The sequence below is a fragment of the Camelina sativa genome, chromosome 1, assembly GCF_030686135.1.
Source record: "Camelina sativa cultivar CO46 ecotype springtype chromosome 1, ASM3068613v1".
Classification (NCBI taxonomy): Eukaryota; Viridiplantae; Streptophyta; class Magnoliopsida; order Brassicales; family Brassicaceae; genus Camelina; species Camelina sativa.
Window position 1 is genome coordinate 8,848,623 of NC_141880.1, and position 15,584 is coordinate 8,864,206.

Sequence of the window (15,584 nt, forward strand, 5' to 3'; positions counted from 1 at the left end):
GATCGTGAGTTCACAATCACGGGGTCTTATCTACTTACTGACAAAAGTATTTTCATCATTTATTTTTTTTTAGATTTTTATTTCTCTATTTGTAAAATTGTAAACCTTGATAACGCTTGTATGCTGCTAATGTGTGGCTCATGGTCATGGATCATCTGTTTAAAAAGCTTTTGGTATATTACAGATTATATCAATCTTTATTTTCTATAATTGGGTACAAAGTCAAAGAATTATATAATTAATGTATGAATATATTCAACTTATATTTCCTTTTATTATGATTCATCACATAATTGTTGTGATAACGTTTTCATTATTTCGGCGGAAATAAGGTTACGTGGCAATGAGAAAATATTACAAAAAATAAAAAATAAATAAAAATATAAAAGACATAGAAAGAGATGCTGGTGGTGAAGTGAACACAGGCTGTAAGAATGGGTCCCACGTTGACATGTGATGTAGAAATCTAGGCCGTAGATTACGCTTATCACCGTACTTACGGCGCCACGTATCTGTTGTTAAGCCTGATTCTTTAAAAAAATTACGAAAAAGACACAAACACATAGTACAAGATAATTTAGATCAAGCTCCACTAGTAAACTCTTCAATTTGTCCGTCTTAATTTTTTAATTAGAGGATTACTTAAACGAAGTTTAGATCCCTCGGCGGCATGTCTTGATTTTATTGGATATAAGTTTAAAGGGTTTGAAGATTATTCATAATTTACGAATAGATTATAGTATATATGTAATAAGATGTCAATTATTCGAATAAAATTATGGGTGTGATTTTATTACTTGGGACCTTATGAGTGGCTGGTTGTGCATTCGTCTTTGCTCACGACTTTGAAGACTTCTATATTCCGCTTACTATACGATAAATGTAGTTGCATCTCTCAATCAAAGATTTGAGGCATTTTTATTATTTAGAATTTTATCTTTTGTTTGCTGAAGAATCGAAACCGCATACCTTGAGCCATTGGTGAAAAATAATTTACGTACGTTGTATGTTATGTATTTTAATCTATAGGAAATTATGTTTTTAAACCTTCCTTCTTGTTAGTTGTTATTTAATACTGTTTGTGTTCTTGTTGTTTTTCTTTTTTTCGTTGAAAATTTTCAATTCTATTTACAATACAATACGTGAAAATATGCATTTGGTTATTCGTAGTAGAAACGAAAATGTCACAATGATTGACTTCTTTGGCTAAAAAGTATGTCATGAACAATAGAACTCAGAACATTAAACTACCATGTCAAGATCAATTTTTTTTTTTTTTTTTTTTTTTTTTTAGTATGTGTATGTATATTGTAGCTGTTAATGATTTCGTATTCTGGGATTGATAGTTGAGTAATAATTGGTTTGCAACATTTGATTGCTTTTTCTGGTTTTTAAATGTTGTTATTTGTCCTAAATCGAAGAGAGTTTAATAATACTATATAAACAGGTAAATCACGTCTTTACACGTTTGAGTATTAGCCTTTAGCAACGTGTATTAACCCAGTTTGTTCTTATGTCTTTTGTTTATTCTCTCTAATAACTTGTGAAATTTCAAGATTGATCATTCTTTGTTAGCCCCCCACTAAATAAAGAGTTTTAAGAACTATCGAAGCACAGCTTTCCTGATTTGGTCAAACCTCAAAATATAATTCTTTCGTTGTCTTTCTTTTTCCTAACTTTTATTTTAATTCAAATATATGTATTGCAACGTAAGTTTTATTTAAACTCACTCGGCAAAACGGTAAGTCCACAAATCCCCTAATTTCTTAAACCGTAAGTAGAGACACAAGTTTTATGACTTCCTCAGTAAAGAAAGAAACAAAATGCAAAGTGAGGGGCTTAATCCAAAGTGGTACTCTTGTGAATTGTGAATACCTAGTAGTAGATAGGTCACTTGGTCGAGAAGTTGTCTTCCAAAGGAGGTTGTCTTCTCTGAATCTGGATTCAACTCTTTGCTTACAAAGAATTTAAAGAAAAGTCTCGAATGAAATTGTATATGAGTTTTGGTAAATAACATCTCGAAATATTATCTAACATTTTAAGCTGTTTAGGAGAGTGAAAACAGCCCGGAAAGGTTAGAAATCTGTTATGTTTTGAAGATAATCAACAATTAATTTAGTTGAAGATAGTATATTGTTATAAATTTGTTGGTTTAATTGATTATTTGTTGTTCCTTCTTCTTGTTTTTAGATTTTCAGTTATTTTCTCCGCTACTGAAAAAAAGAAAATGGTATAAACTTAAACTTAACATTGTTACCACACAAAGATTTTTTTGTTACGATAGTGTTATAGTGTATAAGTTTTTGTTTTAATTTCTGTTAGCATCATATTGGATCTATAAAATTTCCCCGTAAAAGATAAGAGTTACATATATTAGAAAATACCTAATTAAATTTTACTTTGTATGTTTGGAAAAAAATAGAACAAGACTTGCTAACTAGTGAACTTTTTTCTTCCGTAGATTGTAAATGTCACCACGCACTCCTGTTTACACTAGTGATAGCCAGGTGTTAGATATTTTAGAATACTCTCTAATCTTTATCCATTTGTCCAGTTAACCTGTAGCCATTTTGCCTTAATGATATCTAATTTATAACCATTTGCCTTGCTAATTCTAGATAATTATTTTTCTCCTCATTCAAAAATAACAATATCATCTAAGCCACATCCATTGTTTAGTTAATAAATCCATTTGTAATTTTGTATTAACAATTTTACATTCTTCATTTTCTCCTTAATTCTAGAATTATCTTCAATCCTGGGATTTTATTTTTGACTAGAATTAATAACGCATTTTGGGTTAATGGAAAGAAAATATCCAATAATAAATGACTATATAATAGATTAGAGTAATCTGTCCCATTATATCTAGTCTACTCCGCGGAGAGCATAATAATTTTGCAGGTTTGGTCCACTAGAAAATACGGTCTTATAAATTTCAACCAAGAATTCTTAAAACATCATTTTCATCTGTTTAGTGCTGAAACACTAGAAATTTAAATTTACACTTGCATAAAATTAGAAGATAAAATCTCAAACTGGAATTCGAACCGAAAAGGCAAAGCTACTTGAGATCAGTTTGGTCATAAAATATTTACAGTAAAGAACAAGACATTGCTTTTGACTTTCCACTTCACCTTCAAAGCCTACCTCAAAACGGTAAAAAAAGCTCGGTTTTGCTTCAGACACAAAGATTCACTGTCTGAATCCGTGGCAGAGAAGCAAAGTAGATACCAAATTTGGGACAACTCTCTCTACCAAAACAAAAAAATACAAATCAAAATGGTCAAACACACAACGAATTCTTCCACCCAACCAACAGCTCTTAAAGATCAAAACAATCATCTCAGCCACCGAACTTTAACCTAAAGTTTTGATATTTGGTCATTGAGCTTTATCGATCACCCAAATCACTCACCGCCCATTGTATCAACAAAATCCAAATATCGATTGGCTTACACGAAAGGGAGAGCCTCTATAAACAGATGAACGAAAACTCCAGTGTTAACAATGACAATCAAGTATTCCAACTTCCTTCTTCGAATCACCCAACTAGACAGCAAAGTAGCTCCACGCTCTTACTTGCTTCCATGTCAGAGCCAAACTCGGCAGTCACAAGAAGCAGCAATAAAAAGCTCTACTTGTTGAACAAAAGAAACCCTGAATTTACCAAAGATCAAACCAAAGAGACAAAAGACAAACAAATATTTTGTGCCGTCTGTGTGGTCCTGTCACATATAATTGTCTAAAATGCAGCTTCCTCCTACTCACACAGATCTCTATGAAGAAGTAGAAATCTAAAAAAATTGAAATCAGCTTCAGAATGTTGTTACATGTAACAAAAGGGTTGGATCTTTTTTATAAGAAACAGATAACAATGAAACCCCAGATCTTGTTCTTACAGTAAACAGATCTTATCACAATCAATCTCTCTCTTTTTTTCAATAATCATCATCATCCTCGTTGATGATAAAAATCATCACGCTCAATCTTTTTTTTTTTTTTTTTTTTTTCAATTATTTTCCCTTCTTCTTTTTATTTTCTTTCAATACGAGATCAAAGGAAAATGAAAAAAGGAAAAAAAAAAACAGAGCATAATTTGTTTTTTTTTGTTTTCGGTTGTATGTAAGTAAATCAACGGATCTTGTTGTTTTTTGTATTTGTGTTACCGATAATAATAAAAATCAAAGACGTAGATCGGTACAGTGAAGATCATCCGTGGCGCCAGCGAATAAGTCAACGCCATCCAACGGCGGGAAATTAAGATCAAACTGAAACGGTGGTTTCCGGCGGGAAGACGAAGATGCGATATCGTCTCCGTCGTCGATAACAGACGAAGACGAATCGCAGTCGCTGTGACAATCCTCCGGAGCCACCGGTGGAGTCCTCGGATACCTCTTCTTAATCGCGTGCAACGGTTTCGCCACCGACGAAGAAGCCGCCGCCTCCGCCATCGGTCTCGGTCCGCTACAAGATTTGACGGTGCTGCTCATGCTGCTACTCGCCGGCCGGCTGATCATCTGCTGCTGCTGCTGCTGGTCCTGGAAATTACCTCCGCCGTATAACCGATGGTCCATAAACGGATCGATCTGGTTCTGATTCGCCGCGGCGGCAGCAGCAGAGCATAGATTCTGATTCCGATTCTGATTCTGGTTCTGGTGGTGGTAGTTAATAGGTTGGAGAGGAGAAGAAGGAGAGCAGTCGATCGGGAAATTGGTTTTGGCCTTTGGACCACGGAGGTTGCGAGCGGCGGCATCGTAAGCGCGTGCGGCTTCCTCGGCGGAATCGAAAGTACCGAGCCAGACACGAGATTTTTTTAATGGATCACGGATCTCGGCGGCGAATCTACCCCAAGGTCTCTTCCTAACGCCTCTATACCTCGGCTCCTTGACAGATCCAACAGGAAGAAGGGCGGGTCCAACGACGGAAGAGCCTCTCCCTTTCCTCATGGAGAAGATTGAAGAAAATATATGTAAGGAAAACACCAGAAGTAATGTGATGGTGAAGAGATCTGTGTCTGTGTGTGAAGAAGAAAATGTTAGAAAATATGAGGAAAGATGAGGAAGAAGAAGATGAAAGGAACCAAAGGAGTAGCGATTGGAATACTCAAATTATTAAAAAAAAAAAAAAAAAAAAAAAAAAAAAAAAAAAAAACACTCTTTTCAAAAAAATATTTTACTCAAAGAATTTTATTGTAATAATAATCAATAGTTTATGGTTGGAAAAGCTTTTTCTCTCCTTTTTTATTTTATTTTCGATTTTTTTCTCTACTACTACCTTCACGCCCCGTCCCACACAAGACCGACCAATTCGTTTCTTTAAAAAATTTATTATTTTTCGTAGTGCATTTTTCTTAACTTGGATTCTTTTTTTTTCTTTTTGCTTTAAACTTTTTATTCGATATACTGTTGTGTGGAAAATTCAGGAAAACAAAACTGAAAAAATCTAAAAGAGAGTTCACAAGAGAGAGAGAGAGAGAGAGAGATGATGTCTCGAAATGCGAAGAAAGTAAAAGAGGGTAAGCACTTGCACTCTCTGTCCTGACCCCTGACCACAATCTATTTTTATAATAAAATCTTATCGAGTCTCTCACTTATTTCTTTATTATTATTTTTCTAAAATCACCAAACTAGTCCCAACTTGTAATGACCAAAAACACCCTCCAATATTTTTATTTTTTTAATTTCATTTCGTTTAATAATACTCCATCCATGTCGAAATAATGTAAGGGGGTGAGGTGAGGTTTCTTCTCCTCTGCCTTTGAGAGAGAGACCCTACACGAAAACGAGACGCGCTTATCGTCATCGACGTCCGTCTCCGTGTTAAAAGTAAATGCTGTTGAGGAAACGCAGTAATTGGGAGAGGAGATAAAAGAAACACTCATCTCGTTTGTATAAAAACTGAATTTGTGTCTCTCCATTAATAAAAAATAAACCCAATTCAAAACCAAAACAATCAATAATAATACCTCTAAAAAGAACCAAGAACAAACACATTTTGCTAAAATCTCTTGAGTTGGTTTCTCTCCATGATCATCATAATAGCCTGCTGAGGGATTTTATGAGTAGCTTTAGGTTTTTTCTCGTTGCTTCATCCCCCGTGAACCCCAGAATATCTGAGCTTATGCTCTACAATCAAGAATCAAGAAACCATAAGTCTTTTGTTAACATTTTAGTCTGTTAACTCGTCAAAGCTTTAGTGTTTGTATGATATAATGAATAAAGTTTACCTCGACATTCTTCAAAGTGTAAACCAGAGTGTAGATTGACTTCTGAATGAGTTCTGTATTCTCTGGTGTCATAATCGACGCATTCACCTTTCTGCAATGTATAACAAAACAAAAATAAGAAATTAAAATTTTGTTCTATCTACCGTAAGAACATTATAATCACATAGCTTATCTCAGTTAACCATATGTATGTATGTAAACGAGCTTTTACATAGATGTGGTCCAGGAACATACATTTAAGTGATACAAACAGCAGACTCTGTCTCAGAAGATAAATCATAGAGGCAGACAAGATGATCGATTATTGAAACTTTAAAACAATGGAGGAAGACAAGACTCATTTATGCATAGAATATGTGTGTGTTTTAAAAACAATCAGCTCTTGTTCAGAAACTAGTCCAAGTATTGAAGCCACATAAATAAATGGAAGTTAGAGTGTTACTATCATATGGTCTGTTTCCAACATGAGGCAGAAATAGTTTAGCATTTGCACTATGGAATTCAAAATACTCATAACGATATGCCAAGATTGTTACACTCAGAGCTAGTAGTACCTCAAATCGTTAGAAGCTTGGGTAAGACTTCGAGTAAGACACTCAACTTCCTTAAGCAAGCCGCTATCACGAAACTCAGAGAGCAAAGGTTGAGCATCTTCAGCCATGGCTTGAATCTGTGACATCACTACATCAAAACCCAACGCTTAAGCATGAGAATACATTTTTTTTTCCAATCTAGAAATTCACCTATCAACTCTTTTTCAAGAATACTGCAAACAAGATCTAACAAAGGCCACCAAAATTACTCATATCACCTTTTTGAGCAATGGTTTTGCTTCCTCAATAACTGAAGCTGCTCTCTCAGCAAGCGAATATGTATTGGCAACACCAATGGCCTCTACTTCGCGTCCAATACGAGTGAAAATACCAACTAATTCATCTAAACTTACTCCTTGCTCTCCTTTAATCTTCTGCCTATCACAAACGATCAGACCTTCTACACCACATTCAGGATGCAGAGGTCCTACAGAAGGTTCTGGTATCGGATTCCTAGGCATAATGTCGATCATGGTTTCCATTAGAAGACCAGACTGATTCACCTCAACCAGTGAATTCTTTGGGATAATAATCTTATCATCTTCAATCTACAAAAAGATGATGACAAGAGAGCCTAACTCAAAAAACCAATAAAACAACAAAAAAGAAACTGTCAAAACCAGATCAAAGCACCAAAAATCATCATACCTCAGCAACAGCTTCAATGTTCTTCAAGGAAGGATTAACACGGATCACCGTACCAACAGTAACCCCGCGGATTCTAACAGGTGTTCCAGTACAAATGCCAGAGGCATGACTAAGCTCAAACACAGTCTGATATTTCCTAAACTTGGACCGCATTTGAAACCCTCGCAACCAAGCCCAGCTAAGAGCAAGAAGTGTAGCTCCAGAGACAATAAACAAACCAACCCCACCTTCCCAAACACTTCTTTTACCAAACCCAAAATCACTCAAAGGCTTTAAAGTCTGTTTCCATATACTCCTGGGCACATCCAAAACAACCGTGAGCGGACTCTTCCTCCCTTCACCAGACGATGGTTGACCTTGACCATGAGCAGCGTCGGAATTGGATGCAGCTCTTACCACTAAATGCCTACTAGCTCTAGGTTTCTTCGGTGGGAGATAAGGAAGCCCATTGGGTGATGCTCGAGGGCAAACAATCATGGACGATGATGGCATTAGTGATGATGGAACTTGAATTACCGGATTCCCAATCATCTTCCCAAAATTGAATTCAATTAAAAAAAACTAAAACTTTATGTTGCAAGTTCCAATTTTTTTTCTTTTCCCCCGAGCTGTGTAGTTAGAAAAGAGAAAGAACCATGTGAATTGCGTGAAGCTTCTACTTAACCGATCGAAATTAGGGTTTTTGGGGGAAATAGAGAATAATATACCTGGGCTCTCGAAGCTTACGAAAGAACTGGTGTCCTTGAATCTGAGAATAGCTTCGAGAAAGGCTTTGGTTGTTGCTGGGATTTAGAAAAAAGACGGAAAAATCAAATTCCCATTTGTATTTTATTAATCATAATTTTCATTAATTAACCACCTAATTTCTCATTCTCAAGCCAATTTGAAAGGAAGTAAGGGCATTTTCGTCATAATCAGGCAAAATAATATTACAGTGAAAGTGAATGTCTCTCTCTTCTTCCCTGTATGCTTTTGGCCCTTTGGAGAAGTGGTAGGCCATCTTGTTGTGTTTGACCGCAGAATGTGAAAAATATTTAGCTCAAAATCAAATTATTCATAAAGTTTCAACAACTCTTCCTCTTCAAATCAGTCTTTTTTGACCAAACAAACCAACAGCTTTTTTTACTATTCTTTTCAGTAACATCAAGAACACACACACAAAGATCACTGTGTTTCGGAATTTTATTATTGCGAGCTGATGCCACTGTCTCTCCTCTGTCACAGGCTTGAGATTTTAGATGGTTAATGGATTTCTACCTCTTCGATGACCATCTATCACCAGCCAATAAGCAGTAGCTTCAGAAGAGCCATTCTAATGAACAAACCGTTCTTTGCTTGTCTGAAATAGGCAGCTCTTGGATCAGCGTCAACATCTGCAGTGATCTACACATGGAAAACAAAGAGTGAGGATTGTTTCACAGTCCAAGGTCACGGTACATAGATGAAAAGGAGAGGTTTTACTAACTTACTTCATCCAATCTCGGTAAGGGATGCATGATAATTGCTTTTTTCTGCATCACTCCTAAGAGATCCTTGTCTACTATATACTTCCCACGAGCTGCTTCGTAAAGGTCAAGCCTTTCTCCAAACCGCTCTCTTTGGATTCGGGTTTGGTAAACTACATCACACTTGGATGCTACTTCCATTAAGTTTGAACTTTCTTCCCATTCGACCCCGTTTGATGTCAAGTATTCTTTTATATCATCCTACCATTATAAATCAAACATTTTTTGAAGAGGATAAGTAACAAACGCAATGATGTTCTAGAGTAAATTAAGTCAACTTCTTCAGGTTCTCACAAAGAGGGTGAAAAGTTTAGTAATACTAACCTTCATCTTAACAATTTCAGGGGAAACAAAGTAGATCTTCACGTCTTTAAACTTGGCAAGCAAGTATGCAAGCGACCGGACTGTCCTTCCATTGGCAAGATCTCCAACTAAGGCTACACAGATGCCATCTAGTTTTCCAATTTCACTTTGAATGGTATAGACGTCCAAGAGAGCCTTAACAACAGCGACAATACCAGACATAAGAAACAAGGATGTGCAGTAGTGATTGTTTAAGACAACTACAACGTAAAGGTTAAGAACACAGCACACCTGAGTAGGATGCTCTCCAGGACCATCACCTGCATTAATGACAGGTATATTGGCAGTAGCTGCAGCTTTTCTAGCAGCACCGCTTTCAAAATGCCGCATCACGATTATATCAGTATAACCCTCCACTGTTCTTATAGTGTCTGAAAAATGCTCAACAAAGTGTTCGTAAATAATCTAACACAATCAACATGTCACAGCAACAACAACAACAACAACAAGATATTGCTGACAAAGTGTATACCTTCAAGTGTTTCCCCTTTAGCTGCAGAAGAAAACTCTCTGGCATTCTCAGTAGTTAAGACTTCACCTCCAAGGCGTTTCATGGCAGATTCAAAAGAGAGCCTGGTACGGGTAGAAGGCTCATAAAAGAGGGTAGCCATTAGGTAACCCTTGAGTATTTCACTTTGAGTAGAGCTTTTTTCAATCTTTTCCATTTCGCGAGCAACATCAAATATAGCACTTAGCATCTCCCTATCAAACTGCTGCCCTTCAATCACATCACTAAGTTGAAATTTCTTCCCAGCCGTAAAACATTCCCTTGTCTCAACTTGCATAGCATGACACCTAATTCCTTGGATTGGAGCAACATTTCGGGTAAGATTCCAGGTAGCATTTTTCTTAGAGGCAGGAAATGAAGTCAAACAAATCTTTGAGCTTTCAAAAGGAATAGAGAGATTGCTTGGGAAGTCAGAGCTGCAGGCTAATGCTGCTTTAGGAAAAACTGAGGCACCGCAAAGTGTTGCTGAAGTAAGTGATGTTGGGATAGCCATTCTGGGAGGTACTGAGTCACAACTTCCAGAATCTGCTAAAATCACATACAAACACGATATACAATGCAGTTAGTTTAAGAAGAATCGAAAACTTCAGAAGCTAACTTTTCCATAGAAAAGAAAAAAAACTCAAATTACAAAAAGAACAAACTTTGGTTTGATAGAGGGCGAATCAAAACCATGACGATTCTATTGAAATTAGCCTTAATCTCAATCACACAAGCAAAAAGAATGAATGAATTTTGAGAAAGAATGTGACGTCTCGTATTCCCTTGTAATCTAATTATCATAAACCCGAAACGATAACAAGGCTAAATTCCAATCAATCGTATATCTCAATAGAAGAAAAAAAAAAGCACTCACACAAACAAAAGTGATGCGATGAGTTTCAAAGCCTGCACAGACCTTAAAGAGCAATTGAATGGAGTAGAGCAGTCAAATGATGGAGAGTCTGGCTGGTCGAGATGTAACGCTGGTTGAAAGACTGACAGCGAAATAGAAGAAACTTAGCCTTAATCAGCTCCTAACAACGGGGAATTATCAACGGGAACGGCCGCGGCGGCCGGAGTAACGTAGGGTTTTAGAAAGGAAACTATAAATGATGAAATCAAAGACGACGTTTTGGAATAATTAACGGAGGGAAATAGAAGAAAAAAAAACGCTTTGGGAAAAAAAAAAAGATAATAAAAAAAATCATTAGTTAAATACACTTTTTGATAAAGTAAATAAATGAAATGGGGTTATTGATTCGAGATTTAAATAGATTTTTAAAAACTTTTGATATTAAGTAGAATATGTTGTTATTAAATCAAAATTTTATTAAATTTTTCTAAAGTTTAGTGTTATTAATTTGTTATTTGTAAAAAGTCATTTAAAATCTTAACAAATTTGGTTTATTGGATTCAAACTTTTATAAAGTCATTAAAAGTTTTGTGTTATTCAATTAAAACAAAAGAATTTATTATTGTTAATGAATTCAACTATTATGTTATTGGTTCATGATTTTATATATACATTTACTTCACAAAATAAAATCATGAAAAGTATCACAAAAATCAGAAATTGTTTACAGTATTTTTACAAGATTTTAAAATAATAAGCAACAAAACTATAGAAAACTCTCTAGCAATCTTTATAAATCTTTCACTAATTCAGTTTTAATGATTTTATTGAAATCTTCCAAACTTTTTTATAAATTAGAATCCAATAACATTCCTAGCTCACAATTTGAGCTTAGAAGACCCATAATAAATTAACTCATTCATTGTTCTGTTTCTAAATCAAACCATACTCTGTTTCTTGATCACTCTGTCTCACTTGATTCACTCTCATGCCATACCATTTGCTGGATCTTGAATTCTCTTCGTATTTTCTACCTTTTCTCGGTTAATAATTGCAGGTGGCTTTTGTCGAGAGGTTTCGATTCATGAGAATTTTTAAGCGATCAAGTAGTAGTCCACTAGTCCTGGATCCTGGTATAAACAACAAGCTTCTGATTCTTATTCACAATCTAACAACTAACAAGCAAAAAAGAAAAGTGTTATGAGTACCCCAAAAAAAAAACAACCAAACTTTACATCAAAGTCCTAACCTAATAATAACACATAACCTCAAATCAAGAAACTGACGAAAACACCTAAGAATATACAACGTCTGAAACATGATCTCAATTAATTAGCTTCGGGTATGCTCTGGAGAACTGGTTTCCATATCCCTTGCTGATTGCCTTCTTCGTCGTAACCACCACGATCGATCATCTGGCTCGGACACGAGAAGTCATGGACGTTGACTTTATTCAGTAAATCTTGAAGTTGCTTCTTGGTGAGCCTGATCTTGACCATCTCATGATCAGATAGATCAGAGGATTTACAGTCTCGTGTAACAATCACTTTTTGATGAGCATCTCTAGAGGTATTTTTAGAGCTATGATGATGATGATGATGATCTTCTGGGATGAATTCATCCCAGTCTTCACCAGCCCAGTGCATTTCTGATTCGTGCCTTAAACAATTCCCCATTAATTCTTTTTTTTGTTTTCTTGTCTGTCTTCAAGACGTAGTTGTAAAGCATGTTTATATATATGCGTAGGTAGAAGCTGGTGAGATATTGAAATCATAAGAGGGAGATAAGAACATATACAATATGCCACGTCGGATTTCAGAGCACCTTTATCCTACGTGGACATGTGTTTGTTGAACTCACCGTCACCAGCTTTTGTCCTTCTTCATTTTGGCGCTTCATCCACCGATCCACGTGTCCTTATTGGCTCGTCAGCTCGGCTTAGATATTTTTTGCTGATTATTATTTTATGTATACCGGTGAAAATGCAAATATCGTCATGAGATACACAAAGAAAGAAAAACTATAATATTAGTATATCGTGACGTCAAACAAAAACAGAAAGGAAATAAACACGAAAGTTACAAACATGTAAAGCATGAGAGAATCAGAAGTTGTTTTGTTCGAACCTAACTCTTGTAATGTATCCTGAATGTATCTAAAACTATGGTAACTACTTGTGTAAAAGTTTTCGATCGACCGTCAAAGATCTAAAAAGCAAAACAAAAATGTATTAATATGTAATTTTACAAACAATCATCCCCATATAAAAATATCAATCTAACATAACACTTCAAATCTAAAATTATTTGTTAAAAATTAGTCACAACAAAACATTTTCTTAGCTTATTTTAGTCAACCACTATGTGTTTGATTATATAAATTTGGGACGAAGCCGAGTTAGGAGGAAGCAGCCGAGGGAAGAGTGAAGTGTGAACACGGAAATTGGAGAGGTATCTTCAAAGTGTGAACACAACCAAAGGGAACAGAATCTCTGATCATAAAGATGCCCCCACCCCCAGTTTTTTATTACTCGATTAGACCATATCATGTTGATCACACTCACGTCTCCCACCTTTCCATACAAATTTTAATTGCCATCACCTTCTTATGTTTTCTTGGTCTTTTTCTTTAAAAAAGTTTTTAAATAGTTAGAAAGTTTTGAGAATACATGTCTTATTTATTTTATCACTTCAGACTCTTCACTTATATAAGTTAAATAGTTTGCATTTGTTAGTGGGATAGTTTGTTTGTTCTACTATCATCATCCGATCTTAACATCAATTACCCAATTTACTACCCCTACAAATACCTTTATCTATATTCAAATGTAACTCAACAACTAATATATACCATTATTATTCATAAAGTCAAAACCCTGAGGTTGGTGGTTACATCAGATTATCCCACTACTACTAGCATTTTTATCTAGTATCGATCACTTGGCCCATAGACACGATTTATAAATGAAACTGATCTGTATTGCATTGGTTGATCGATCAATCTCTCTCACCTCTTGTTCTCTCGAAACGATCCGTAAAATAAGTGATAGAATCTTGGTGTTCATACTTCTGTAGAGGCGACCAAACTAATCATCTCAACTTTATTCTATCTGTTAATTTATTCATTTTTTCTTATTTCAAAATTTTAAATTACACTATGTATCAGTACAATGGTCAATGGGTCGATCAATACAATGTGTTTGATTTTCATTTTGTATGTGTTACACTTGCACGTTACACAAACATATAGTATTAATATTTTCGGCTGCTATGTGATATATATATACACGTTACACTTACATACTTCCACCATATATACTGTGTACTGTTGTACAATCATTATATTCGAACAAACATATTAAAGTGAGATTCTTTGTTTTAAAATGATTTCTATTGATTATGTGACTAAGTACCATCCGAAGACTTATTTCTTTAGTTGCGTTTAGAATTTAACATTAAAATAAGATAAGAACAGTACTTCCTGCTGCAACTAAACTAGAGACGTAAATATATTAATATTACGTATACAACTATATGTACGACGTGTACACGAGACTTGTAGCTCTCTCATTTTTGTCGCCAAATTTATAAGGAATCGAGGGGATCGATAAGTTATAAACTTCTATCATAAAAGCTCTATGACATGTACGTAGTCTATATACTGTATGTAATGAGCAATATAATAGCCAAGCTAGCATATATATGATAGATAACTAATTATTAGTCATCATCAATTTTACTGAATGCAAACGAGCTCACGGAGAGCTAGCTAAGTAACTTCAAAGGTGAATTTTTAATAGAGTTTCTGTTTTGTTTATAGAAGAATTTATAGAAAGCTCTAACTCAAAGTTCATATACTTCTAAATATATTTTTATAACACACCTAATCCATGCAGCCCCGGCTCTAGACATGTGTCGGGGGTGCAAATGCACAGAATCTAGTCATTTTTTGTCTTTTTTGGGAAGAAAATAGGGTCCAACAAAATGGGATCCCATAAGCTTGGATACAAGGATGGTGTACACCAAATCTATAGCAATGCAAAGCAGATTAATCAAAAAGTGAATGCTGTTTCATTGGCTTCTTCTTTTGAGTTGAAACTCGAGGAAGCTCGTGCTTGCATTGAGAATCCTGAGAGTGAGAAGCGTTCTCAGAAAAAGAAGCTTCAGCAGCTCCTCAGGAAAGTTAGCGAGGAGAGGGCAGCTTGGCGCAGCAGCGAGCATGAGAAGGTCCGAGCAATCATTGAAGACAGCTGAGATGGCCCGGGAAAAGAAAAATAGTCATAGATTAGAAATCATCAATCTGAAACTAGTCAGTGAGCTTGTAGATTCAAAGTTAGCCGTAAAGCGTTACATGCATATATATGATTACCAACAAGAAAGGAAAGCAAGAAAGTTAATTGATGAAGTTTGTGAAGAACTTGCAAAGCAAATAGAAGAAGATAAAGCTGAGATTGAAGCATTGAAGAGTAAATCCATGAATCTCAGAGAGGAAGTAGATGATTAAAGAAAAATGCTGCTGATGATTACGGTTTGGCATGAGGAACGTGTCCAGATGATGAAGCTTATTGACGCCAAAGTAACACTTGAGGACAAGTATTCATAAATGAACAAGCTCGTAGGAGATTTGGAAGCATTCTTCAAATCAAGAAATGCTATTGCATGTGTGAAAGAGGTGAGAGACGCAAAACTGTTAAGAGAAACTGACACATCAGTTAATAATATCCAAGAAATCAAGGAATTTACATATGAACCCGCAAACTCGGACGATATCAATTGAAAGCCAAAAGGTCTGAAACATGTCCTTGAGCATAAGATCTAGGCCACTACATACTCCGAAACTACCCGTCTTACCCTAGGTCAAACTAGTCTTTATGACTGAGCAGCATAAGCGTAATTTGAGCTCG

At 35.5% G+C, this 15,584-nt stretch overlaps 3 protein-coding genes and 2 pseudogenes across 9 annotated transcripts; 1 reads left to right on the forward strand and 4 right to left on the reverse strand.

Moving 5' to 3' along the window:
* Nucleotides 1–3,834: 3,834 nt before the first annotated feature.
* Nucleotides 3,835–5,531, reverse strand: LOC104746437 (ethylene-responsive transcription factor 7 pseudogene; annotated as a pseudogene). The gene has a single exon (XR_015560144.1). The product of XR_015560144.1 is annotated as an ethylene-responsive transcription factor 7 pseudogene (transcript).
* Nucleotides 5,532–5,868: 337 nt separating this feature from the next.
* Nucleotides 5,869–8,425, reverse strand: LOC104785298 (protein TRIGALACTOSYLDIACYLGLYCEROL 2, chloroplastic). 3 transcript variants are annotated; one of them, XR_015560143.1, is made up of 6 exons: nt 8,178–8,329; nt 7,471–8,078; nt 7,041–7,370; nt 6,784–6,910; nt 6,230–6,320; nt 5,869–6,128 (listed from the first exon to the last, which is right to left on the reverse strand). XR_015560143.1 is itself a non-coding variant. In XM_010510485.3 (6 exons), exons 2-6 carry the CDS (start codon nt 7,999–8,001, stop codon nt 6,036–6,038), a joined length of 1,161 nt encoding a protein of 386 aa, XP_010508787.1. In that variant the 5' UTR covers nt 8,002–8,078; nt 8,178–8,425; the 3' UTR covers nt 5,869–6,035. The 3 variants fall into 3 exon arrangements, 2 of the variants coding, with proteins under 2 accessions (XP_010508787.1, XP_087311547.1); XM_010510485.3 differs by having other exon boundaries at nt 6,784–6,899; nt 8,178–8,425; XM_087455421.1 differs by lacking the exon at nt 8,178–8,329 and having other exon boundaries at nt 6,784–6,899; nt 7,471–8,145.
* Nucleotides 8,426–8,492: 67 nt separating this feature from the next.
* On the reverse strand, nt 8,493–11,066 carry LOC104785324 (aspartate carbamoyltransferase, chloroplastic). Of its 4 annotated transcripts, none has more exons than XM_010510529.3 (6): nt 10,703–11,066; nt 9,811–10,371; nt 9,570–9,709; nt 9,300–9,473; nt 8,940–9,176; nt 8,493–8,853 (listed from the first exon to the last, which is right to left on the reverse strand). In XM_010510529.3, exons 2-6 carry the CDS (start codon nt 10,337–10,339, stop codon nt 8,746–8,748), a joined length of 1,188 nt encoding a protein of 395 aa, XP_010508831.1. In that variant the 5' UTR covers nt 10,340–10,371; nt 10,703–11,066; the 3' UTR covers nt 8,493–8,745. The 4 variants fall into 4 exon arrangements, with proteins under 4 accessions (XP_010508831.1, XP_010508815.1, XP_010508822.1 ...); XM_010510513.3 differs by having other exon boundaries at nt 10,745–11,057; XM_010510520.3 differs by having other exon boundaries at nt 9,811–10,374; nt 10,703–11,004.
* A 751-nt stretch (nt 11,067–11,817) lies between these two features.
* Nucleotides 11,818–12,428, reverse strand: LOC104785314 (protein expression protein). Its single transcript, XM_010510502.3, has one exon. It carries the CDS (start codon nt 12,355–12,357, stop codon nt 12,010–12,012), a length of 348 nt encoding a protein of 115 aa, XP_010508804.1. The 5' UTR covers nt 12,358–12,428; the 3' UTR covers nt 11,818–12,009.
* A 1,409-nt stretch (nt 12,429–13,837) lies between these two features.
* On the forward strand, nt 13,838–15,457 carry LOC147949686 (uncharacterized; annotated as a pseudogene).
* Nucleotides 15,458–15,584: the final 127 nt, after the last annotated feature.